Source organism: Cetorhinus maximus, chromosome 25 (assembly GCF_964194155.1).
Source record: "Cetorhinus maximus chromosome 25, sCetMax3.hap1.1, whole genome shotgun sequence".
NCBI lineage: Eukaryota > Metazoa > Chordata > Chondrichthyes > Lamniformes > Cetorhinidae > Cetorhinus > Cetorhinus maximus.
In genome coordinates this window covers 936,083-962,752 of record NC_135903.1, presented here as the reverse complement: position 1 = coordinate 962,752, position 26,670 = coordinate 936,083, and the positions used below count along the sequence as shown (strand labels likewise).

General features: G+C 43.9%; 1 protein-coding gene across 1 annotated transcript; it reads right to left on the bottom strand.

Moving 5' to 3' along the window:
- On the bottom strand, window positions 1–25,918 carry ghdc (GH3 domain containing). Its single transcript, XM_078529237.1, has 7 exons — window positions 25,436–25,918; window positions 19,556–20,168; window positions 11,267–11,456; window positions 3,685–3,756; window positions 3,448–3,581; window positions 1,583–1,671; window positions 1–718 (listed from the first exon to the last, which is right to left on the bottom strand). Exons 1-7 carry the CDS (start codon window positions 25,916–25,918, stop codon window positions 497–499), a joined length of 1,803 nt encoding a protein of 600 aa, XP_078385363.1. The 3' UTR covers window positions 1–496.
- Window positions 25,919–26,670: the final 752 nt, after the last annotated feature.

Genomic DNA, 26,670 nt, shown 5'->3' with positions numbered 1-26,670 from the left:
AAAGGTTAGAATCAAAAAGGTTTTAATGCAGAAAATAGAAGCATACACAAATATACAAGGTAATAAGTTGCAATTATTTACAGTAATAATTGATTTCCCTTGAAATGGTTTCATTTAGCAGTTCCCTGATCTCTGGGAGCAGCATCAGTCTTACAGGATGCGAAGAGGCAAGAGTTTCTGCTCTTTTGAGAAGAACCATTTCATTCCTTCCAGTGCAGAGGATATACAGTATTGCAAATAAATTGATATGTGCTAAGCTTACAATTACTTTTTCCATCAGCGTTGGTTCAGTACTCCTATTGTGCCTGCACTGTTTGACCATTCCCTAGTGCAATGATTAATCGCAACAAAAACCAAAACCCAAACACGTTACAGGAGCCTGGGAATGAACTCCGTGCACAAAGGGATCCGGTGCCTTATCCCAAGAAAAGAATGAGATGCATGCGGAAAAAAGTACAAACTACACAAATTTAAGATGGAAAAACACAAAACCGTTTCATGAAATTACTTTTCTTTGAATAAAGTCCAAAAATTCTTTTTTCCTCAGAACGCGATGCATGTTGAACTGACTGTAGGAAGTGCCTAAATTTGCAATGATAAAATTCGTTAGCTCTTTGAAGCTGCCTGCTGCTACAATATGAACTCTCACTGGTCCAATGCTACCCTTGCGTCTAAATGACTGGTACTGTTCCGAATCTTCCTGAAGGCATTGGTCCAGCTAATGAGATAGGAAAGAGGATACCAATGAGAAGATATTTGAAAAAAATCACTGTATAGGGCACAGAGTAATCATCATACTAGCACAATGCAGTTTTTGCTCATTTCTTTTTGATATTATTTCATGCGATGTGGGCACCATTGGCCCATTCCGGACTTCCCTTGGCTGAGTGGCTTGCTAGGTCATTCCAGAAGGCAGTTAAGAGTCAACCACATTGCTGTGGGATTGGAGTCACATGTAGGCCAGACTAGGTAGGGACAGCAGATTTAGTAGGCAATTCATGATAGTTTAATGGCCACCATTACTAAGACTCATTTTCCATTCCAGATTTTCTTAAATTAATTAATTGAGTTTATTAATTGAACTTAAATTCCACCATCTACCATGGTGGGATTTGAACCTGTGCCCCCAGAGAATTAGCCTGAGCCTTTGGATTACTGGCCGAGTGACATTATCAATATGCTACTGTCTCCCCTGCCTCTTATATAATAAATTAACTATAACTCTTCTATTGGATCGGTAGGTAAATATACCATCCAGTAGGGTCAGAGCTCTGAAGAAGAGTCACACGGACTTGAAACATTAACTCTGTTTCTCTCTCCACAGATGCTGTTAGACCTGCTGAGTTTTTCCAGCATTTTCTGTTTTTGTTTCAGATTTCCAGCATCCGCAGTATTTTGCTTTTATCTTAGTGCCAGTTTTAACCCTCAGTTTATGTTGGGTTTGCTGAGTTCCATGATGGTGATGATTATCATTCAGCATCATACTTTAATAGCCTCTCTAACCCAACAAGGGAGGGGAACAACTTAAACTACAAATAAACATAGCCTGCTCATATCAGGACAATAAGAAATGGCCTCTCACCTTGTAACGCTGATCCTCTGACAAGTTTCTTACTCCTTTTATCTCGACAAAAACTTCATAGTGAGGATCTGAACTACCACAAAATGGCCCTGGAAGAAGACATTTGAATTATCTACAATATATGGGCACAGGTTAGCATTGCCCAGTGATTCAGCACTTTATTTTACAATAGACAGGAAAGCATTTTATGAGTGTCAAACTAAAACCAGGCTGCCTTATATGGCAGGCAGCAGTTTTGCAGATTTATAGTATTTTTAAGTTTCGTTATATCCATCATCACCACACAGACTGACAGAAATAAGCATCTCGAGGTCACACTTTAGGACCAGAACGTACTTATCAATGCATTAGTTTCCTGTAGTGACATTATGCCATTGAACTGAAGGTTATCAATATATTCAACTATATTAACTCTCCTCACTCAAAAAGTAGCTACATATATCTCTTTAGAGTTTCTGATAGTACTGACCTGGAGGAATATATTAGCACATTGAAGGAAAGAAAGAGCTTGCACTCATATTGTGCTTTGTCAGGTCTTCAGGATATCCCAAAGTAATTTGCAACCAATTAATTAATTTTGAAGCACATTCACAGCCATGTGATTAAATGTAACAGTTAATTTATATATAGCAAGGTCCCACTGGCAGATGAGATTAACGATCAGTTAATCTGTTTCTAGTGGTGTTTGATGAGGGAGAAATGCTGGACACAAGTATCATATTGGCAAACATGTTAATACTTTTGTTACAAAGGGAAGTTGCTTTATATTAACCAGACCAGAGCAGTGACGAATGTTATGGCATCTTTTACACATACTTAAAGACACTGGAAAAGCTCTCAAGTTTAATGATTCATCAAAAAGTAACTGCGATGAAGTGTAGAAAGATAGAACAGAACTTGCATAGGCCTAGATTATGTACTTGGATGCTTGAACTTTATAACCCAAAAGCGAGTGCTGACATCAGTGCACTTGGGACTCAGCTATGTCAGTCTGTATGAACAGTCTTACAAGTAGCAGGGTGGGTCTTATAAAAGATTGGTGCACTGTTCACTGTAGAACATTAGAAAACTGGCAGTTGGTGGTTGTCTTGTGGCTTTCCGGTGAAGTGGTTGAGGTTTGTGTGGAAGGTGATGGCTATGTAGCCTTCCAGGAATGAGTTCTAGACTCCTTAGCATTTCAAGTCCCATAGATCACCAATTCTGACTGGTAATCTCCCCTACAATCCTCTCAGATATCTGCAATTCTCCAATCCTGGCCTCCTGAGCTTCCCTGATCTCAATCATTCCACCATTGGTGTCGTACTTTTAGCTGCCAAGACCCGAACTTCTAGAATTCTCCCCCTAATCCTCTCTACCTCTCTTTCATCCTTTAATGTGCTCCTTAAAAACTGACCTCTTTGACCAAGCTTTTAGTCATTGGCCCTGGGATCTCATGTGACACGGTGTCAAATTTTGTTTGATGATGCTTCCGTCAAACACCTTAGGACAATTTAGTTCATTAAGGCACTTTACATTTACATGTTGTTGTTGGTCTTGTGGCACACTGATGCTTCATCCACATGCAGAGAGTCCTGCTTGTACACAGAGCCAAGCTCAAATTTTCTGTAACTGTTTACACCTCACTTACTTAGTTTGGTCCCTAGTTCAAAGATTTGGAAACCCCTGGTGTAGAGAATATATCAGCGTCCCTAATCCCATCAATTCTTTGGATGGGCTGCACCCAGAAAGGACAGGAATACTGGGTGTTCATACATTGCTGGATTTAGATATCAGTGTTGGGGTTAGGGTGGTGCTTCACTGAGAGAGAGATTGGAGAATGACTGACGGGGAGCAGTTATCAAACAGGTAATCTGTCACTTTCTTACCCAAAAGTCCGCTCTCTACGCAGCAGTAATCAAGGAGTACTGCTCCGGGCCACAGTGTAACAGCTCGCAGCAGCGTTTGATAGAATGCCTCCTCTGTTATTTTCTCTCCTCTGACGTTTAACAACTGGCCTTGTCTGACAAAGCAAAATGAACAAATGTCCAAGTTTAGAAATTCAGTAAAATAATGTGCAGAGAACAAAATAAACCGATTAAAATGATGAAATTAAATCCACACACCTGTATTTAAATTCAACGATTGGACACTGATTGTGAAAACCCACGACCTTTACAATATCCCCCATACGGTACCTGAAAGAAAACCAACAAATATCGCATACATGAAAAAAACCTGCTTTGAAGTGTTTCCGGAAGGAATTGGAACTTGTTACAGTTTCAGTTTTGAGTTTTGTTTTCATTTAAACTGTAGAATATTTTATTCCAACTCCACCACGAGGGCAGGGCCTACGATATACGATAAGTGTCTGTGATTCCCTGATTACCCAAGTACAGAAAACAAACCAAATAAATCAAAGTGATGAAATTAAACCTAACCTGTACTTATTCAATGACAGGGCAACTCGCGAAACTTCCTACAACAGTAACAGAAAATAGGGAGCAACAAACTGCTGAATTCAACATGGATTCTTAGCCTAGCACCAGTTAAAGGATCTAACGAGAATATCTGAGAGGTCTGTCCTCTGTTACATAGTGGAATGTAGAGACTGGGATGGGAGTAGATTTACCAACGCTTTCAATCTGAACAGTGAATTGAAGATACACTATAGTCTGTATCTCTGCTGAGATCTTGCCTCATCACCATCCCATTGCACTGTGTGAAACCTGACATTCAGAACACAAAAGGAGCAATTTGTATTTATATAGCACTTATAAATGTAGAAAAACTTTCCATGGTGCAGAGACCAAAGTCAAAGGAAACAACAGTTTGGGTGAAGAGGGTTGTAGGTCTAGAGGAGATTACTAAATAGGAAGGTGCAAAGCCATGAAGCAATTCAATTACAAGGGTGAGAGTTTTAAAATTTAATATTATTAAGGGACCAGGAATCAACATAGGTCAAAGAGGACAGGGGTGGTGGGTGAGCAAGACTTTGCGCAGGATAGGACATAAGCAGTCGAGTTTTGGATGAGCAGAAGTATGGAAGTGGGAGAATGGGAGACAGGCAGCTAAGTGCTGGAATAGTCAATTCTGGGGTAACAAAGGCACCGGGTTTTCAACAGTGGATGGGCTGAGATAGTCATCAATGTGACAAAGGTGGAAGTAAATAGTCTTTTTGACGCAGAGGATATAGGATCAGAAATTAAGCTTTGGTTGAATAGGATGTTGAAGCTGTCTGCTTCAGCCCGAGATGGTGGCCAAGGAGGGCGATGGAATTAGTGTCAAGTACAACCAAGTGTCAATAGCAAGAGCAAAAGTCATTATCTTCATTCTTATTAATGCTTAGCTAGAGAAAACTACGACCTATGCAATACTGAGTGTTGCACAAGCAGTTTGAGAACCAACATGTGCTCTTCCAAATTTTAATCTTTACGAATCCTTTAACTTCCTTACAGTTTTTATAATAACGTGTTATAATAACTTATAAAGCATCTCCAATGTAATAAAACACCTCAAGGCACTTCACAGGAACGTTATAAAGTAAACTTTGACACCAAACCACATGAGGGCAGATGACCAAAAATAAGGACGAGCAGGTAGGTTTTAAGAAGCTTAAAGGAGGAAAGAGGGGTTAAGAGGTGGAGAGGTTTAGGGAGGGAATTCCAGAGGTTGGGGTCTAGAATCACAGAATAGAATCATAGAATGGTTACAGCATAGAAAGAGGCCCTTCAGCTTAACATGTCTGTGCCAGCCCTTTGCAAGAGCAAGTAGTCCCACTCCCCTGGCTTTTCCCAATAGCCATGCAATCTTTTTTCTCTTCAGCTTAAGCAAGGCCATAAATCTTGGAATACTTAAAATCCAAGATGCTCATGAGGCCAGAATTAGAGCAGCCAGTTATCACGGAGAGTCGTAGGACTGGAGGAGGGGCAAGAATATGGAGGGATTTGAAAACTGGCCATTGCATAACCAGGAGCCAATGTGGGTCAATGAGCACAGGAGTGATGGGTGAACGGGACTTAGTGCGAATAGAGCTAGGGCAACAAAGTTTTAGATTACCTAAAATTAGCAGAGGGAACATTGTGGGAGAGCAACCAGGAATGCATTGGCATAGTCAAGTCTACAGGTAGCAAAGACAATAGATGGTGAGTCCAGTCATTTACTTCCAACAGCAATTGAAATGCAGGCAAATGAAGTCATGTGTTCAACACAAAACTTCTGCTGTAGTTTCTTAAAAATTTTCTGAAGTCTTTCTTGTGGAATATCAATAGCATTTTTTTCTATTTGGTAAATATGACAAAAATCTCATCTGCTTATAGCATGGGACAGTTTTCATATGAAACTGGGAATTTTAAAAGTCTTATGACAGAGGCTGTTTTACAACATAATTATGTTAGATCACAGCACAATTCATAACTGCCGGCTACAAGATCAAGAAAATAATATATGATAATTTACCAGAATATGTTACCTGTATGCAAAATATAGAAAAGCATTAGGTAGTTAGGATGTCTAATTATAATTATAATTATAAATGTCTAATGTGTTGAGGTTCAGATCAAATAACAGCAGAAGAGAAGAATAAGCAGTTAATTGTTGCACGAATTCCATAATCCATTTTTTATGCTATATACATCGACACTAAAGGACAGATGGGAGTCGCACACATTTCTGTTAATGGATTGTTTATTTAGGCTTAATGAATGATGGACTGTTGTGATTTACTCCATGGAAAAAGATCGTCTTAATCTCATTGTTTGAGGGCAAATGTTCACTATATTTCTCCCTCCATCCTTATCCCATCCCCACATTCTCTCCTAGAGGTGGTATAGCAACCCAGGTAATGGAGCAATCAGTCCCACTCACTGGCCACTTCTGATGCTATGTGGAAACACTCCCTCTAGAACTGTGCACACTGAGTCCTATAGTGACTCTTCTCTGATCACTGTGTGTGGGGATGGATCTAGCATTTGCTAATTTGTTCCCCCAGAATGATGGAGCCGATATCTGCAACTGAGCACTTGAGAGATTGAATCTGTATCCCAATTTAGAATTAAGTCCCAACAAAAGCGCTCCAGCATTTTGGTTACAGGAGCCGAAAGTTTGTAAACCGGCCCAATAGGCAGCAGCAGCTCAAGCACCAATGCAGTGAGGTCACAGCACTCACAGTGGGCAAGGATCATTAATACACTGGGCGAGAAATTCAGGCGCTCCAATTTGTGGTAGGGGTCGGGGGTGGGAAGAACTAACTGTGTGGTTGATTTTGATGAGGCGTTGAGTTGTGCCCAATACTGCCACCTAGCTGCAGGAAGGAGGATGCAGATCACCGGCTAAACAGGGGCAAAGCAGGGGGGGCTTCGGAGGGAAGAGCAACCAGGCTGTGAGGGAGGAGGTGGTCAGGGAAGGTAGCGAAGGCTGGCAGTGGCCAGTGTTCTTTCATTATGTGTTTGGAGGAGCATTTTTGCTATCCCTGCTTGCCAGTTAGGTACTGGCAGATATATTTTAAAATCTTTCCTTGCAGGCTGAAGCCTAACAGACAGCCCTTTTAAGGAGTGCCTTGTAGATGTGGTTTACCTGAGTGCAGCTACATGTTGCAAGGAAACCCAAACATGCAATGGGGGTCTCAACCAGGTACTAGGACACCTTATGTTCATGTCCAAAGGCGTGATGACTGCATACTGCCTTTTTACTTCGTGGGATGGCAGGATTGTCAAGAGAGACTGGATGCAGGGATGATGTTTCCTCTGGGTGGAGGGCGGGTCTAGAACAAGGGGTCACAGTCTCAGGATATGGGGTGGGCCATTTAGGACTGAGATGAGGAGAAATTTCTTCACTCAGAGGGTGGTGAACCTGTGGAATTCTCCACCACAGAGGCTGTGGAGGCCAAGTCACTGAATATATTTAAGAAGGAAATAGATAAAATTTCTAGGCTCTGAAGGTGTCAAGGGGCATAGGGAGAGAGCAGGAGTATAGCGTTGAGATAGAGGATCAGCCATGATTATATTGAATAGTGGAGCAGGCTCGAAGGGATGAATAACCTGCTCCTGCTCCTATTTTCTATGTTTCTGTGTTTTTAGCTCTTTACCAATATGCAGGCAGAGCACTTCCTGCTCATAATGATGTTCCTCTCATGCACACTACATTACAGGCTGAGGAGTTTGACTATTGCCCGACAAACAGGTGCTGTATCTGTTGTTGCGTCTCAACAGTATGACTAGAACAGAACTATCAACAGAGACTGTTTCTAGCCTTGGACACAAGTATGACATGGTCAATCACACTGAAAATGGCTTGGTTTAAAAACAGGAGCTCAAGTGAAACCTAAATATCTAGTACGACAAGATATAGTGTGTGATTAGACTTGTAAAGGAAAAAAAAATGTTGCAACTAAGCTCATTTGTGCATGTTCTCAATTGTTTGTTACCAACACTTTAGAAGCTGTCCAGGGAGCAGCAGACCATATTACCAGTATTGTTCATACACACCTACTGAATGATGGATGGATATAATTTCCTACATGGAGAATCCAGAGGCTAAGTAACACTTTAAAATATGATAACAATACAGCAGTGAGCCTGATAGACAGCGATGCAGCAACAAAACTATTTTTTTTTTAAAAAAGCGACACATCTCTGCCAACGAATAGGCTGGAATGAGTTTGCCATTTATGAGCTGAACTATGCAGAATAGAAAGGTCCCATACTCAAGCTGTTCTCAGGTACATCTGCAGTAGAGGTAGAATTCCTCTGTTGTTAGTTGTACAATAATTGTTTAATTTTATGCAAGTGGTGCACATTAATTGGAGTTTCACTTTAGCACAGATAAAGGAACACATTGAAAGTGTGGTGTGTTTGAATTAGGAGGTGAATGCTTCACTCTGTAAATAAATGTAAATATTGGTACCAGTGTCATCCTTCAACAATCACCTTTCTGGATAATAACCTGCCATAGCAAAATTTGGGCTGCTGGGTGGGAGGATGAATAAAAATAATAAAAATAAAAATAAATTCTGATTCTCATCATTTTCCATCGACTCTGCACGGATGTCTAACGGGGACATTATCTGGCTCTGCTGTGAATTTTTGCACAATACAACAGCTTGAAAACACAAGCTGATGAGGCTTACATGAAGAATGCTCCCTTGAACGGAGTCGTGAAGGGCTACTGGTAGAAATCTATTCAGCACGATTAAATTACTTCAGGAGAAAACAAAAATGGAAGTGCTGCAATGAATATAGATAAATGGAGAGGGAACGGGATTGTCATTGTTTTAACAGCCCTAGTTTCTCAAAATGTTTACGTTGGTTTTCATTACGTTATGCCTAGGCATCCTCAGACTTCACAAGTGCTGGGTGTGACCCTGTCACAGTTCCAGAGGATGAGACACAGATGGACATTTTACACTCAGCTTCACACTATTTATATTAGAGCACCATACTGTGGCTAAATGGAGTACTACAGTGTCATACAACGAGAATGAAACCCTCAGAGGATCAATTCTACTTCCCCAAAGGTGATCTTCATATGCATCTGAGCCAGTTATACTTTTGATGAGTTTTATTTTCTTTATTCTTTCATGGGATGTGGACGTTGCTGGCAAGGCCAGTATTTGTTGCCCACCCCTAACTGCCCTTCAACCGAGTGGCTTGCTAGGCCATTTCAGTCAACCACATTGCTGTGGGTCTGGAGTCACACGTAGGCCAGACCTACGTGAGATGGCAGATTTCCTTCCCTAAAGAGCATTAGTGAACCAGATGGGTTTTTTACAACAATTGACAATGGTTTCATGGTCACCATTACTGAGACTAGCTTTTAATTATTTTAAATTTTACCAGCTGCCACAGTGGGATTTGAACCTGTCCCTAGAGCATTAGACTGGGCCCTCTGGATTACTAGTCCAGTGACATTACGGCTATCATCACCCGCCCCCCCAATACCACTATGTCAAAAAGACAATCTTAACACAAGCTGCAGTCAATCTTAGAGACCACAAAATATCAATGACTTTAGATGATGGAATAGAGAGCCATATATTATTGACAAGACTAAGTTAGGTGGTATACTAAGTAGTATAGATGGGAGAAGTTGCAAAAGGACATTGATAGATTTAAGAGTGAGCAATAATATGGCAGTTGAAGCTGTGTTGGAAAGCGAGAGGTCAGACACTTTCCACCTAAGTAAGTAAATTATTTCAGAGCATTTTCAAGCTCGGGGCTGCAGAGAAGCAGAGAGATTTAGGATCCCATGTACAGGAATCGCTGCAAACTAGAAACAATAGGTACAAAAAATAATGTAATTGGTCAATGGAATGTTAGCCTTTATTTCAAGAGGGCTGGAATACAAAAGGGATGCAAGTTATTCTGCAGTTATACAAAGTTCTGGTTGGAACACAATTGAAATACTGTTTTCAGTTCTGGACACTGCACCATAGGAAGGATTAGTGAAAATTTGGAACTCCAAGCTGCTGAGGTTGGGTTAATCGACAATTTCAAAACTGAACTTAATGGAGTTTTGTTGGGCAACAGGTATGGAACCAACACAGGTAAACAGAGTTAAGCTATGAAGTTAAATGGAGAAAGCTGCTCTCTACATGGTTGAAAATAGAAACAGTAGAGGCCCAAAGGGACTTTGGGGCTCAGGTGTGTGGATCATTAAAATGTTAAGATCAGGGAAAGGAAATAATTGAGAAGGTCAATGGATTGCTGGCCTCGATAGTTAGAGGGCTAGAATACAAGGAGGTAGAAGTCATAATTCACCTATACATTTGTTTAAACCACACCTGAAGTACTATGAGATGTTCTGGCTGCTACACTTTTGGAAGAAATACAGCATAGTTTTACTAGATCACTCGGACTCTATAAAGGGCTGCATTACGAGCAGACATTCCACAAACTAGGATTGATCAAAGTTTTCAAGTTATTAAGGGAAACGGATAACGAGAAACCATTTCGGCTGGTTGGGGAGTCAAGGACCAGGGGGCATAATTTAAAAGTAGAAGCAGGCCTTTCGGAAGTGAAATTAGGAAACACTATTACGTTAAAAGAGTGGTAGAAGTTTGGCACTCTCTTCCACAAACAACAACTGATGCCAGATCGATTGTTAATTTTAAATCCGAGATTGATAGATTTTTTTTTGCCAAAGGTACGAAGGGATGTGAGGCAAAGGTGGGCGTGTGGACTTAGTTGCAGATTAGCCATGATCTAAGTTAGTGGCAGAACAGGCTCGAGGGATTCCTGTACCTACATCAATGTTAATTGGCAGCTCACACACATCAAAAAGCAGGTTGAGTATAAGGCTTTTGAAAATCACATTCTGCTTCTTTAAGTCAGTTCACTCACTGATTCTTGGCATAACTGGAAGTGATGTCCTCAGATGGCAATTAGAGGAGAGGATAGATAATAGGCAGCTTTTCCAGCCATTGATCTATTCATTGTACTTACTGTACATGGGTTAACCCACTGCTACATTCAATAGAAACTTGTAAGTAATGCAGTCTCTCAATTTAAACTGTATATTTTCTACATCAATATTTCTGAATCACCAGTAACATTTACGAAAAGCTTTCAGGCTCCATTTTTAAAAATTTTCCCTTGATACCATTTTTACAACATGTTAATATGAAAAATAAATATCAAGAGCAAATGTTAAAAAATACAAGTAACAGAAGCTGTCATTTAAATATCTTTCTAAGTAACTTATCATCAGTACCTGTACAAACCAGATGTATTTGTGACAATCAGTTCATATAACTCATCTTTCTTCACTTCATCCAGAAACAGTGTTTGTGGTTGTTCTCCATTGCACAGATCAACAGGAATAAATTCAAAAAAGATCGATTGTGGCCATAGGAGATAATGCCGTTCTTCTTTCTCTGGCCATAGATTCACTCCAATGAAACCTAGACATAGAATCATAGAAATGGTTACAGTGCAGGAGGCCATTCAGCCCATTGTATCTGTGTTGGCTCTCCGTGAGAGTAACTCAGCGAGTCCCACTTCCCTGCCTTTTCCCTGTGGTCCTGCAAATCTTATCTTTTCAGATAAGTGTCCAAACCCCTTTCGAAAGACAAGACTGAATCTGCCTTGCCCACACTCTCAGGCAGTTCATTACAGATTTAAACTATTACACAAATAACATACTCGAGTTTGATTTTTTTAAAAATGGTGCTACCTGCAACCTTCAGCTACATCAATGGTAAAATAAAAGCAGCCAGTGTTCCAACTCCTGATCACTATTCAATGATTCCTGCTGGAAAATATGTGCATGTACATCAGCGGATGAATGGATTGGAGTCTAGTTGTGTAGCTTGTCGACACTCACAGTTTGGCCTCATATGGGGAGGCCTGGCTGTTTAGAGGAGAGGTTTTGGATGGTTCCCTGTATATGTGGACCCATCCCTCAGCAGGAATCACTGCAGGAGGCGGAAGGTGGAATTGGAAATGACTTGCTCCATGCCAGGGCCCAATTTCTTTACAATTGAAAATGTGCCTTGAGGTCGTCAGGGATGGTGCAAGATTACGACCTGCCAACTGCCATAAGCCAAACCCTCGAGATCAATGCCAGGAACACAAGAGCCCCTGCAGCTGCACACCAAGGTTTAGAATTAATACTAAAAATTCACACACAGAATTGTATAGAAATAATAGCACGGAAACCGGCTGCTTAACATACAACCCATATTGGTGTTCACCTGCCATACAGGCAAGGCAGAATGCTAGTGGTGAGGATTCAGTCAATGTTTCCTCTGCCCCTACAATGTTATCTCCATAGTACAGAGTTTCTTCTGCCAGAAACAATTCCGGAAGCTACCATGTTCACGCTGCAGGGTGGAAATCACAGCATCAGCTGCACTGGGGGAAATATCCATACAGCTGTGTGTTGGTAAGCTGCATATATCCATACAGCTGTGTGTTGGTAAGCTGCATATATCCATACAGCTGTGTGTTGGTAAGCTGCATATATCCATACAGCTGTGTGTTGGTAAGCTGCATATATCCATACAGCTGTGTGTTGGTAAGCTGCATATATCCATACAGCTGTGTGTTGGTAAGCTGCATATATCCATACAGCTGTGTGTTGGTAAGCTGCATATATCCATACAGCTGTGTGTTGGTAAGCTGCATTGCTGACTTAAATCTTCCACAAGGGCTTATCACGATTAAGGAAATAGTTCTGGGCAGGCCAGTCATGAGAAAAAGAACACTGTTGCTATGTAAAAAGGCCAGGAAGTCATCTTAAATAAGAAACAAGATAAACAGCTGGAGCTTGTAAAACGTACCTCAGGCTCCTTCGACAGCACCTTCCAAACCCACGACATCTACCACCTTGAAGGACAAGGGCAGCACATGCATGGGAACACCACCACTTGCAAGTTCCCCTCCAAGTCACTCACCATCCTGACTTGAGAATTATATCAGCCGTTCCTTCACTGTCACTGGGTCAAAATCCAGGAACTCCCTTTCTAACAGCACTGTGGATGTACCTACACCACGTGAACTGCAGCAGTTCAAGGCAGCAGCTCACCACCACCTTCTCAAGGGCAACTAGGGATGGGCCCAGCCAGCATTGCCCACACCCCATGAAGGAATGAAAAAATACCAAAAGGAAGAATCTAGTCATGAACGTAAAACTTAATTAATCGTATTTGGATGTTATGCATATTTTGAATGCCTATAATTTCTGCATAGTTTTCCTTGATGCCATAATCACTAACATGACAGAATGAAGGTGTCCAAAAGAAACCACAATTTAGAAAACACAAGAATTAGGAGCAGGGGTAGGCCATTCGGCCCCTCGAGCCTGATCCACCATTTGATCTGATTGTGGCCATAAAGCAATTTTCCTACCTGCACCTGCCCTCCCACCCCCACCCCTTTAGCCTTGATCACCTTGTCGATCAAAAAGATTCATGACTGAGAAAGTGGCACATCGCACCACACATTGTGAAATTTGTTAGGTTTTTAAATTTTAAAAAGTTAATGTTATGACTGGAGAACATCCTGAGATTGCACTGTGTTGTGATCAAAACAATTATCAGTGGAAATTTGATTACTTGCGCCACAGTTTTATAATGCTATAAGAAATTCAAAAGAAGCAAAAGCGACATGAGGAAAAACTTCTCCACGCAGTGAATAGTTGGGGTCTGGAGTGTGGTGGAGGTAAGTTCAAGCAAAGCGTTCAAAGGGGAATTACACTGTTATCTGAAAAGGAAGAAAGTGCAGAGTTACAGGGAGAAGGCAGGGGAATGGCACCAGGTGAACTGCTCATTTGGAGAGCTGGTGAAGACACAGTAGGGCCAAATGGCCTCATTCTGCACTGTAATGATTCTGTGATTCTATATGATCAGACTTTTGAGACTCAGACATGAGATGCAATGCCCCTTAATTCTGTGGGTGGGAGAAAAAAGGTCGGGCTAATTTACCTTGTCTAGGTAATTATATCTTAGACCCTCCTTAAAATTCACCTCCAAAGAAGCTTTTGGTTCCCCTTTCTAATCATTCCATCCTAGACTTGGCATTTATTTCTCCTGATGTGTTTTAAATGCCGTGGGATGTTTTTCTACATTAATAGCACTACATAAGTTCAAATTTCTGTTAACAGGTGAGCACAGACTAACATTGATGGAGTCAGGAAGTAGTGTGCTGCACTCGCCTGACCCTGACATGTGGCAGCTAAAAGAAATACAGAGAAGCTGGTTAGGTAACATGGCGATACTGATACATGGCGATCGCTTCTCGGCCTTTTGGCTAAGATCAAGTGCTGCAGGGGTGACACCATGGTCCTGCCAAGGCAAGGTCGGGATGGAAGGGCTATAACCAATCGAAATCCATACCGTGGGTTACCTATCACCGTCCGAGTCACGGTGAACGACAGCGAAGGAGGATCACCTATGGGTCGGGGCTTCTTCGCCAGGAGGATCCTGTTGAAGGCGTGCGGCTTCGAAGCTCCGGAGATCTTCACCCTGCAGGAATCCCGCAAAGGTGGTTATTTCGACGTGACGTTCAAGCGGGTGGCAGACTGCTTCCAGCTCCTGAGGGTGTTCGAGGAGAAGAGAGACCTGCCGGAGATGAAGACCCTGACGGCGGAGCCGCACTTTTCTCTGCCGTTGCAACGGGAACGTGTGGTGATGGTGCATGTGTACAACCCCTTCGTCCCTGTCGCCGACCTGGTCACCTTCCTCACCAGGTACTTTGATAAGGTGGGGAGCGGCACCGAGATTCGAGACGACTTGGGGATCTGGACAGGCAAACGCCTGTTTAAGGTCACGCTAAAGACCGATGGTAAGGGAGCCATTTTCCACCCTCCTTCCAGTTTCGCTATCGGGGGAAACCGTGGCTACCTGGTCTACGCTGGGCAACCCAAGCATTGTCGCTCATGCGGCAAGGCTGGTCATGTGGCGGCCAACTGCAGCGCCTCCCTCTGCAAGATCTGCAAACAGGAAGGGCACCAGACAAAAGACTGCAAACAGGCTAAGTGCTGCAACCTGTGTGGCGAGGCAGGTCACCTCTACAGGACCTGCCCCAAACGCTGCCGTACTTACGCACAGGCAGCCAAAGCCGACGAGGGGGAAGCAGAAGAAATGTTTCGTGTCACTCCAACCACCAAGGCCCCCAGGGAGCTCAACGGGACAAAGGAGGACACAGAGAGAGACAAGGTGGAGAATGAGATTGAGGCAACAGAGAGCCAATCAGCAGCACTACCCCCTGTACCTCCCAGTCCTCAGGACAGCGAATCAATGGAGGAGGAGGCAGCAGTGGAAAAGCAGCAGGGGGAGTGGCGGACGGTGAAGAACAAGAAAAGTAAGAAGGAGCGAAGAAGAAGCAAAGGCATTTCCCAGAGAAGCGGCAAGAGGCGTCTCCCATCCGACATGGATGACAAGGGCAGCAGCTCTTCGGATGATGAAGTGCCAGGGCAGCACCGACAGAAGAGGCGGCAAAGCTCCAGGGCGTTGGAGGACGAGACACCCGAGCTCCAGAAAATTGGAGACAACAAGGAGACCAGCGCACCCCAACTTTGCCTGCAACCTGAGGAGGCCAGTGCACCACAGCCCCTGGAATCTGGGAGCAGTGAGGCAATCATCGCACCCCAGCTCCAGGAAGCCGGGAACAGCAACACCCCAGAGGGGGTGAGTTTTGGAGAAGCTTCTCCAGCAAAGGTCATCTCAAAACCCGCTCTCTACGTGAACCTCCAGACGCCACCTGAGCAGAACACTGCCAAGGAGATCTACCTCAGCCCATCCAAAGTGAAGGAATTTGAGCTCACTACGGGTATGAAGGAGCAGACTAAAGGTCTGGGACTCTCAGAGACAGTGGGTTTGGTAGGAGAATAAATGCTTTAAAATGGGTTTAAAGATTGTATCCATAAATGTGCGTAGCATTAAATCTACTACGCGATGTGTTGCGACCTTGGACTACCTAGCCAAGGTCAAAGCTGACCTGTTGTTTCTGCAGGAGTGTGCGATACCGCACCTCAGCTCCTACAGGCAATGGTCACGATGGTGGTCCCATGGCCCATCGATCTGGTCGGGCGGAAACGATTCTCGTTCCTCCGGCCTGGGTATTCTGCTGCGGGGAGGCAACTTCACCGTCTCCGAGGTTAAGGAGGTGGTGGGCGGGCGACTCCTCGTAGCAGACGTAATGTACAAGAACGCTCCACTCCGGTTAATTAACGTGTATGGCCCGGCACAAGGGGCTGAGCGGCTGGAGGTTTTTCAGCAGCTCCCACTGCTGCTGGCGACCTCCAGGCCGGTCATTCTGGGCGGTGACTTCAACTGCATCATCGATGCGGCTGGACGATCCGGCAGGGCCGGCAGCAGATTGGACGCTACGTCCAGATCCCTGATGGAAACAGTTAAGGATGCCAAGCTGCACGACGTCTTCAGCAACCCTGCAGACGGAGCGCAGCGTAGATACACCTGGTCGCGGCCAGACGGGTCCATTCGTTCCAGGATAGACTTCCTGTTTGTGTCCCGTGCATTCACAGTCAGATCCACCGAGGTCAAGCCGGTGTTCTTCTCTGACCACTGCCTCCTACTGGCGGACTGCCACTTGGAGAAGGACCTGAGGGTGGGCAGGGGGGCATGGAAGCTAAATGTGCAACTGCTGACCCCAGAGAACATTGAGGAGCTCAAGAGGGATTACAAAGGTTGGAGAACCGTGAAACCCCTCTTTGAGTCCCTGACACACTGGTGGGAAGCGATCAAGGGAAGCATCAAGAGGTTTTTCATCCTCAAAGGCACCCAGAAAGCTAGAAAGGAACAGAGGGAAATGTCCCGACTCCAGAAAAAGATGCAGAATCTGCTCCGGCTGCAGTCGATGGGGGTCGATGTCAAGGAGGAGCTCCAAGAGGTGAAGAGCCAGCAAGCCTCGCACTTTGCCTCGGAGGCCTCCAAGATCATCTTCCGTTCCAGAGTCCGCTCCGTGGAGCAGGATGAGACGTGCTCACGTTTCTTCTTCCAAAAGGTACACAGAGAGAGCTCTGTGATCAGCAGCCTGAAGGAAGAAGACGGCTCAGTAAAGTCATCACGGTCCGACATTTTGAGGATCAGCAAATCCTTTTATGCCGGATTGTATGACGTGAAGCCCACGGACAGCACGGCCTCCCAGTCCTTCCTGTCCTCTATCACGGAGGTCTTAGACGACAGTACGCGGGAGAGCCTGGACAAACCGCTAACTCCTGATGAACTGACTAAGGCCCTTGAGTCCTTGGAGAAGAGTAAAACTCCCGGAAGCGACGGCTTGCCGGCGGAGTTGTATTCGGCTCTGTGGGACTTGATCGGCCCAGACCTGCTAGGAGTGTACGAGAGTTTGCTCCTGGCCGGTAGTATGTCAGAATCCATGAGGAAAGGCATCATCACCCTCATCTACAAGCACAAGGGGGAAAGGGAGGAAATTAGAAATTGGCGACCCATTTCACTGTTGAATGTGGACTATAAGATTCTGTCCAAGGTCATCGCCAATCGGGTCAAATCCGCTCTGGAATTGGTGATTCACCCTGACCAGACCTGCTCTGTGCCAGGCAGGAAGATCTCTGACAGCCTGGCGCTGCTCAGGGATACGATTGCCTATGTACAGGACAGGGGTGTGGATACCTGCCTCATCAGCTTGGATCAGGAGAATGCCTTTGACAGAATATCGCACACCTACATGGGGGATGTGCTCTCCAAAATGGGGTTTGGGGAGGGAATTCGAAATTGGATCCAACTGCTCTACACTAACATCAGTAGCGCAGTCTCAATCAATGGGTGGGAAACAGATAGCTTTCCGATTAAATCTGGAGTCAGGCAGGGCTGTCCTCTCTCGCCTGTCCTTTTCGTGTGTTGCATAGAACCCTTTGCCGAGTCCATCAGGAAGGATCCGGGCATAAGAGGAGTGACGATCCCAGGCAGTGGAGGCACTCAGGTAAAAGCCTCCCTGTACATGGACGACGTCGCCGCCTTCTGCTCGGATCCACTGTCGGTGCGCAGACTGATGCACATCTGCGACCAGTTCGGGAGCCAAGGTAAATCGTGGGAAGAGCGAGGCCATGTTCTTTGGGAACTGGGCTGACCGATCCTTTGTCCCCTTCACTGTCAGGGCTGACGGCCTGAAGGTGCTGGGGATATGGTTCGGAGGGACCGGGGCATGCGTTAGAAACTGGAAGGAGCGAGTGGCTATGGTGAAAAGGAAACTGGGCACGTGGGAGCGACGCTCCCTCTCCATTGCGGGTAAGAACCTGGTCATCAGGTGTGAGGTACTCTCGCTGTTGCTGTACGTGGCGCAGGTCTGGCCCATTCCAGACTCCTGCGCGATGGCGATCACTCGAGCCATCTTCCGCTTTATCTGGAGGTCGAAAATGGATCGTGTCCGCAGGGACGCGATGTACAAGCCTCTAGATAAAGGGGGAAAAAACGTGCCCAACGTCGCCCTCATACTGATGGCCACCTTTGTGTGTGGCTGCATCAAGCGGTGCGTAGACCCTCAGTACGCAAACACCAAGTGTCACTACGTGCTGAGGTTCTACCTGTCCCCGGTGTTGCGAAGGATGGGTCTGGCCACGCTGCCGCGGAACGCTCCAAGTAGTTGGACCGTGCCGTACCACCTGTCCCTGGTGGAAAAATTTATGCAGAAAAACACCTTTGACCACAAGTCCATCAGGCAGTGGTCAGCACGTAACGTCCTAGAGGCCCTGAGGGAAAAGGAGAGGGTGGACCCTGTGGGATGGTTCCCCGAGCAGACTGTCAAAGTCATTTGGCAGAATGCCTCATCGCCAGAACTTTCCAACAAGCACCAAGACGTAGCTTGGCTGGTGGTGAGAAAGGCCCTCCCCGTCAGATCCTTCCTACACTCCAGGAGGCTCACCCCCTCTGCACGTTGCCCTCGAGGTGGCTGTGGTGGGGAAGAGACCGTTGTTCACCTCCTTGTGGATTGTGCCTTTGCAAAGAAAGTCTGGAGAGAGATGCAGTGGTTGCTGTCGAGGTTCATCCCGAGCAGTTCTGTGACACAGGACTCTGTGCTCTACGGGCTGTTCCCAGGGACACACACCGAGATAAACATCAACTGCAGCTGGAGGATCATCAACTCGGTGAAAGACGCGCTTTGGTCTGCCCGAAACTTGTTGGTCTTCCAGCACAAAGAGTTGTCCCCGACCGATTGTTGCGGACTGGCACAATCCAAAGTCCAGGACTACGTGCTGAGGGACGCACTAAAGCTTGGGGCAGCTGCCGCAAAGGCGCAATGGGGAAGGGTTGCTGTCTAAGACCTTTCTACCACAGCGCACCGAGAGACTGGGAACTGTTTAGAGCCCCTCGGGCTGTACGGATCAAAATGAAAGGCTGTAAATGATTGTAATATTGTTTGTACTGATGCACCTGGTGATACATTTTGTAAAAGTTTAACCTGGATTGTACCCTTGTAATGTTGTTTTTGAAATGGTTTGGAATGTGATTGAAGATATTTTATGAATAAAGTATATTTTTACAAAAAAAAAACATGGCGATACTGAAAGAGCCATCATTACCTTCAGTGGCTGCATAAACTGGAGAGTAAATGGGAACTCCTGCACAGTAGAAGTGTTTCAGGTGGCTTCCGTACAGTTCATTTGAGCCAGAATCCACAGCAAGAACCAAGTTGAGGTGGGGCCACACTCTACGAGCAATCCCACTAAATCCACTCTCAAACTCTGCAGCCAGCTCTGAGGCTCTTCGAGGGTCGGCCTTTAGTTGAACCTGGAGCTTCATGCGAACATGATCAGAAATCTTCAATTTGGGATTTATTTGACCCAACCTAATGTCCTCAATCAATTGACCCCACTTATTTTGCAGACAAGCAAAACTGTGGTAAACTATGGAAGCAAAGCTAGCCTCTAGTGTTCCCAAACTTCTATCTTTCAGGGCAAAAAGCAGATGAATGTACAGTGCCTCAGGTTCAGTAGCAATTTCAAATCCAGCTGCTGGTGTTGAATACATATTCAAGTTGAGCTTGGAAGTCAAGGGAGAGGGGGAATTGGGGCCAATTGGAATTCCTGATTCTGAATTACTCCAATTAGGAGGATAATAAAACTTTGCAGTCCGCTGTAAATTTCCAATCCTCGGGTAGGTGTTAAGCATTGAATTAAAGACCACTCCAAAGCCCTGTAATGAGAGGAAAAAGACAATAGTTTCAGTTGGTTTTAAAACAAAGCACTCCACCAAACTGTTGCAAAATACTGGAGAAATTGCCGTAAATGATGGTTATTTCCATAGAATACATATTAGCATTCTAATTATTGGAACTAATTAGTCATTGAAAATATGTTCAAAGAAGATATTCAAGTTGAAAATGTCACACACACATGGCCTAGTGAGCATCATCACTGCTCCTAGCTGAACTGGATTGAACCCTGACATGAAACCTTCTTCAACATTTCTACCAGATTAAGATTACTTAATTTTTAATAGTAGTATGAACAGAATACAATGAAGGCCTGCTTATATGATTGATATCACAGTCGTGGTGCTAACTTGGAACTGCTTCTCTTGTCAGGTCAGCTCATGAGTAGGATAATAAATCATATCCTACCACTCTTAGTATATTCTGAATTTTTCCAGTGAGATTTTAAATTATTAATATAATATAGTCAATAATACTTGCATATTGTAATAATCCTTCAGAGGTTTTCCAATACTTTATTACTACGTTTTGTTTAATCCATCACTCATTAAACTACCACCAACCAGAAGGACAAGGGAAGCAGACAAATGGGAACACCACCACCTGGAAGTTCCCCTCCAAGTCACTCACCATCCTGACTTGGAAATATATCACCATTCCTTCAGTGTCACTGGGTCAAAATCCTGGAACTCTATCCCTAACAGCATTATGGGTGTACTTAACACCATGTGGACTGCAGCGGTTCAGGAAGGCAGCTCACTGCCACCTTCTCAAGGGCAATTAGGGATGGGCAATAAATGCTGGCCCAGCCAGCGGCACCCACATCCCATAAATGAATGAAAAAAAGATTAACTGCAGTCCTTGTTTTTTAGGTTTTGGTCCAGATGCACATATTTCATTCCCATCAGTGCTTCACATTTACTCTGTAAACATAAACTGCATTAAAATGCATTTTGTGTCATGGAAATCGATGATGGTCCCAACTGCCCTTACAGCTACTGCCCCATCTCCAACCTGCCTTTCCTCTTCATAGTCCTTGAACATGTTGTCACCTCCCAAATCTGTGCCCATGTTTCCTGGAACTCCAGTTTGAATTCCCCCAATCAGGTTTCTACCCCTGCCATAGCAACGAAACAGCTCTTATCAAACTTAAAAATGGCATCCGATGTGAATACGACAAGGGTAAACTATCCCTCCTCATCCTGTCTGTAGCATTTGACATGGTTTACCACACCATCCTCCTCCAAATTCTCTCCACCATCATCCAGTTTGGTGGCACTGCACTCACCTGCTTCCATCCTTAACTATCAAATCGTTGCTAGAGATTCACGTGCAATGGCTTCACCACCTGCTCCTACACTGTTATATCTGGTGTGCCCCTGGCATCTATCCTTTGCCCCGTCCCATTTCTCATCTTCATGCTGCCCCTTGGCAACATCATCAGAAAACACAGTGCGTTCCCTCATGTACACTTACAACACCCAGCTCTGCCTCACCACAAAATCCCCCGACCCTTCCACTGTCGATAAATTGTCAGGCTACTTGTCCAACATTCAATATTGGATAAGCTGAAATTTCCTCTAAATATTGGAAAGACCACAGTCGTTGTCTTCAGTCTCTGCCACTAATTCTATTCCTCACCCTGGCAACTGTCTGAGGCGTTACCAGACTGTTCACATCTTTGACTTTGAGATAAGCTTCCAATCACATATCCGCGCCATCACTAAGACTGCCTATTTCCACCTCAGTAATGTTGCCCAACTCCACCTGCCTTAGTTCAACTGCTGCTGAAACACTCAATTATTCCCTTTGTTCCCTCTAGACTTGACTATTCCAATGTACTCATCGCCAACCTCCAATCGTCTACCCTACACAACTTGAGCTCATCCAAAACTTAACGACTTAGGTGCATTTATTCATAACCTCCGTACCCACTGATGTACCCTTGCTCCTGGTTAAACAAGGGATCGATTTTAAAATTCTCATCTTTGTTTTCAAATCTCTCCATGGCCTCACCCCTCCCCCTCTCTGATCTCCTCCAGCCCCAAAGCCCTCTGAGGTATCAGTGCTCTCCTATTCTGGTCACTTGAGCATCCCTGATTTTAATTGCTCCACCATTAGTGGCTACGCATGCATCTGCAAAGGTCTTAAACTGTGTCACAGTTTCTAATCTCCCATAACATCCACACTAACAATTTCAATTACAATAGAAATGGAAAGTCTTTCTTGTAAATGTTACAAACACTTGAAACAAGCAGTATGACCACTTAAAGTCATGTAATAAAAAGGTGACTTATTCAGTCCCCAGCAAACAAATGGTCTAAATATTTTTTAAAAGTGAAATCTCATGCCTGAAATAGTGGTTAACATCTAGGAATTCCTTATAATTGAAATGGAATTTAAGTTACTTAGTCGGCTTAAAGCAATGGCCCTCGCGGTGGTTGTATTTGAATTCCAATGTTAGATGAAAGTTTAGCGTCAAATTCCCAATAAACCTTCCCAAAAATGAGCTGTTAACATAGGAATTATCCAGTCTTCTTAGCATCAGGATGCACTTAGAATGCTGGAGCACACACTGGGGAAAGCACAATGCATTGCATTGGTCTGATGTGAACTGAAGAAATGTGCCTTAACACACAAAGAAAAGATGAACCACTACTCCACTGTAAACTGAAGGCACACAAATACATACAGATAGGTGTCCAGACTGTTTGCTCCTCTATTCAGTGAAGAATAGGCAATGAAATTGGCATGCAGCTACACATGAAATACACACACGTATGGCCAGAAATACAGAGATGAGAGACATGTTCAGAACAAGAGGCATTTTTTTGCTTTAGAGATAATTAATTTAAAATTTATTGGGAGGCGGTGGCATAGTGGTATTGTCACTGGACTAGTATTCCAGAGACCCAGGGTAATGCTCTGGGGACCTGGGTTTCAATCCCACCATGACAGATGGTGAAATTTGAGCTCAATAAAAAGCTGGGAATAAAAAGTGATGGTGACCACGAAACCATTGCCAATTGTTGTAAAAACCCATCTGGTTCACTAATTTCCTTTAGGGGAGGAAATCTGCTGTCCTTACCCGGTCTGGCCTACATGTGATTCCAGACCCACAGCAATGTGGTTGACTCTTAAATGCCCACTGAACAAGGGTAATTAGGGATGGGCAATAAATGCTGGCCTAGCCAGTGAAACCCACAACCAATAAACAAATTAAAAAAATTATAACCTTGAATGTCATGAAAAAGCCCCACCCATGAGCTAAGTCAAATGCTCTTACTAGCTTTGGTCTTGTCAAAACTTGTCAATTTTAGATGCCACAGTTTTTTTAGCCAGAAAATATGATATTGTGGCTAAAGTGTCTATCTACTGAGCTTGTGCATTGACTCATGTACATTGTCCAGATTTTGTACACGCCGTTCCCTATACTGAGAGCTGCCCACAATGTTGGAAACTGTTGTCAATCAGCACCCTTTTACTGAGGATAACTGAACAATGCAAGCAATAGCAAAGCTCTCTAATCAATCAGATTGAAGAATCCTCATTGGGATATGCAGAGTCTAAACTATAAAACATAAACCAGGAAATGTAAGTTATTTTACTATCTGTACATGATTTAAATCTAAAGTTGGGAAAGATAGATGGGATTAAAAGAGAGATAAAAGAGACAGACAATTTTTTTTAAAACTCCCAACACCAATAAAATTCAAATTAGAGACCATACCTGTAAAACTAATGTTTTTAAGTGCCAAAATCTTGTTAGCCAGTAATTCTGACTTATCACCCCTTAAAAATTCACTTAAACCTGAACGTAACTTTTTCTGGTGTGTTCATCAGATAACAAGTGGTTAAGTATCTCAATTTCATGTCCGTACATAGATTTCAACGTTGAGTGTATCGGAGAGGTACTGTCATACCGCAGCCTGTGGAAGAGCAGCGCAACTCAGACTGTGATGCACAGATTTCCATGTCCAGCCACTCATGTACAGAAGTTACTCTTAAATTTACTCCAGAGTAACAGTGAGCACTGTTAGCCTCACTGTTATTCCAGATGCGAAATCTGGGCCATGATGTTGTCTATTCCACAATGTTTCATGAGTCCTCAGCGTTCTGAACTACTAGTGGTTACTGAACAAGTTAACTAAATTGGTCTGTGTTTGGTTTCTGAAGTTTCCAAAAGAAGGAAGTACATCAGTCTCTTTAAGCAATATCTAAAGGGAATAGGGTGTAGCATTAAATCAAAGACATAAAAAGAAAAACGTATACAGAAATACACACAGCCATTGAAAAACATGCTCTCAAACACAATACCACCCAATGCAATTTCTCTACTTTGTTATTTTTCTTTGGTCTCTCCTTGACATTCTGTCTTTCAACTTTATTGTATTGCAATCAGTTGATTAATTTCTCATGCCAATGTATATAAGTAAAAGCCACACAGAAGAAAATCCATGCTCCAGTCCAACAGCTGCCTCCCTACAGCAAGTGCAAGGACACATTCCAGACCCACACGTCCCCCAGCCCACCTCTGCAAAGCAGCATTCCAGCCAAATCTCCATCTCTTCCTGCCAATGCTAGGTAACGTTCCAGTCCCACAAGCCTCCCATTTGCCTTGTCAATACAAGGACACATTCCAGTCACATACTCCTCTTACTGCGCAAAGACTCATTCTGGTCCCACACCACCTCCCCTGTGCAAGGCCATAGTCTAATCATCTGAACTACTTTTGTTTACTCAAATTCCACTGGATTTTCAAATCACAGTTTGTAACGAATGAAGTTTGGAGTATCTCACATTGCTTTTTGTTTTTGGTGTAAATAAAAGATTTCCTGGTCTATTAATGCATCAAATATATATCTAAATAAAAAATAATCTAGTTCATATGGAGATTGCAGCTCTCCATTGCTGGATAGAAAAACAATGGGAATAAAATTCCAGAGAGAGGCAAGACAGACTGTGTATCTCGTTGCTTTTACATTACAGCAAAGTCAGATCCTACCACATAGGATCAGCTCACAGGGTAAATGGTCATTTGAGGCACTTTGCCCAGGAGTGAATGGCAATCATGGGACAGCATTCTAATAACAAGAGTCAATAACCTCAGGATAAGGGCTGGGGACAAGTGGGGAAGAAGATTGCTAGGAAAAGGTGAGAGAAGGGGAGGAAAGAACATACGAGTTAGATTTTGGGTAAGTCAGGCATCAAGTACTAACATGCTTAATATAATTGGAGCTACCAATACCTGATGGAAGTCGTTAGCCGTCTCCCTTGTGCTCAGTAACATGGCACCGGAGCCTGAAGTTCCAGATGTCCTGGATAGGACACTTGGCCTCTCTGAGATCAACACATTTTCTTCGCCTGTGCCAATTCGCTCGATGTAATCTTTATAATGGTCATATCGTGTCAGTGGGTGAAGACTGCGGAAGGTCTCGCGGTCTGTAATTTCAGAGAAGTGGTACAACTTGCCATACTCAGTCTTTCTGTTCCTGTGGATCTGGCGCAGAAGAGTGCTGTGCTGCACCTGCAGAATATTTTTGGTGCTCAGTTCAAGTCTTCGTCTCTGCAAAAGGCTCAGGCCACTTGCAACCCTCTGAGTCAGGTAGTGGTTCAAAAGGCTGAAAAAGGGTCTCTTTTGACCCTTTGACCTGTTGCAGACATCACAGCAGAGCAACAGCAACAACCACATGCTGAGGACTCCAAAAATAAAGGCAGCAATAAGAAGCATCTGTGAATAAATAATAATTATAAATAGGCAGCAATATCAGCAAACATGAAGTTACACCATTCTGTATGCTCCTTCCTGGTGATTAACATTGCAATTCCACTGCTAACACCTAAATAGCAAGAGTATTAAGAAAAGTATTTACCTTAGAAAAATTAATATAACAGAGTATTAAACATAATCCCTCATCTTTTCCCTGCCAATATCAACTCCTCATTTATGCCACTCCTTAGCTTCCTGAATGACCCTGTCGGTAAAGACATTACCTGATGGAGCACTGAACTGTAAGAAATTGTGGTTTTTAATAAGCGGGTATTTTCTGCATTTTATGGGATTAGCTAAGTAGCATTGGTACTCTCTCAGGAAAAAGGATTTATAAACACTATTACCTCTAAAGAGTCTTTGTTCAGGCTGCCATGTTGACATTCCTAAGCTGCTACGATGGAGCATTCTGAACCCCCTTATCTACGAAAAGGCCAGGATATGGCCCTCAGCAAGACAGAAACTAAAAAGCTGACCTCGAGCAGGCTAACGCACAAGGTAAGCACCCTGACGTTTTGCCCAATATCCATTGGTCAGAATAGTTAGATAGATGATTGGCACTGGGTAAGCTACCAGTCCCCAGAAAAAGGGTATATACATTGGTATCATGCTGGTGGCGGGGGGCTGAGGTGCTGGTGAGGTGGCAGTAATCGCTGGACTGCTGTGTTCTTCACATGGAAGATGGACCAGAAGAGGAGGAGGAGGAAGATCGA

Excerpts from the sequence above, each read along its gene's own strand:
- ghdc (XM_078529237.1), bottom strand. The coding sequence starts at position 25,918 with ATGCTTCTTATTGCTGCCTTTATTTTTGGAGTCCTCAGCATGTGGTTG. Across the intron at positions 20,169-25,435 it reads CGGCTAACGACTTCCATCAG|GGCTTTGGAGTGGTCTTTAA; the intron begins GTATTGGTAGCT and ends CTCTCATTACAG. Across the intron at positions 1,672-3,447 it reads CGTAGAGAGCGGACTTTTGG|GGCCATTTTGTGGTAGTTCA; the intron begins GTAAGAAAGTGA and ends GTCTTCTTCCAG.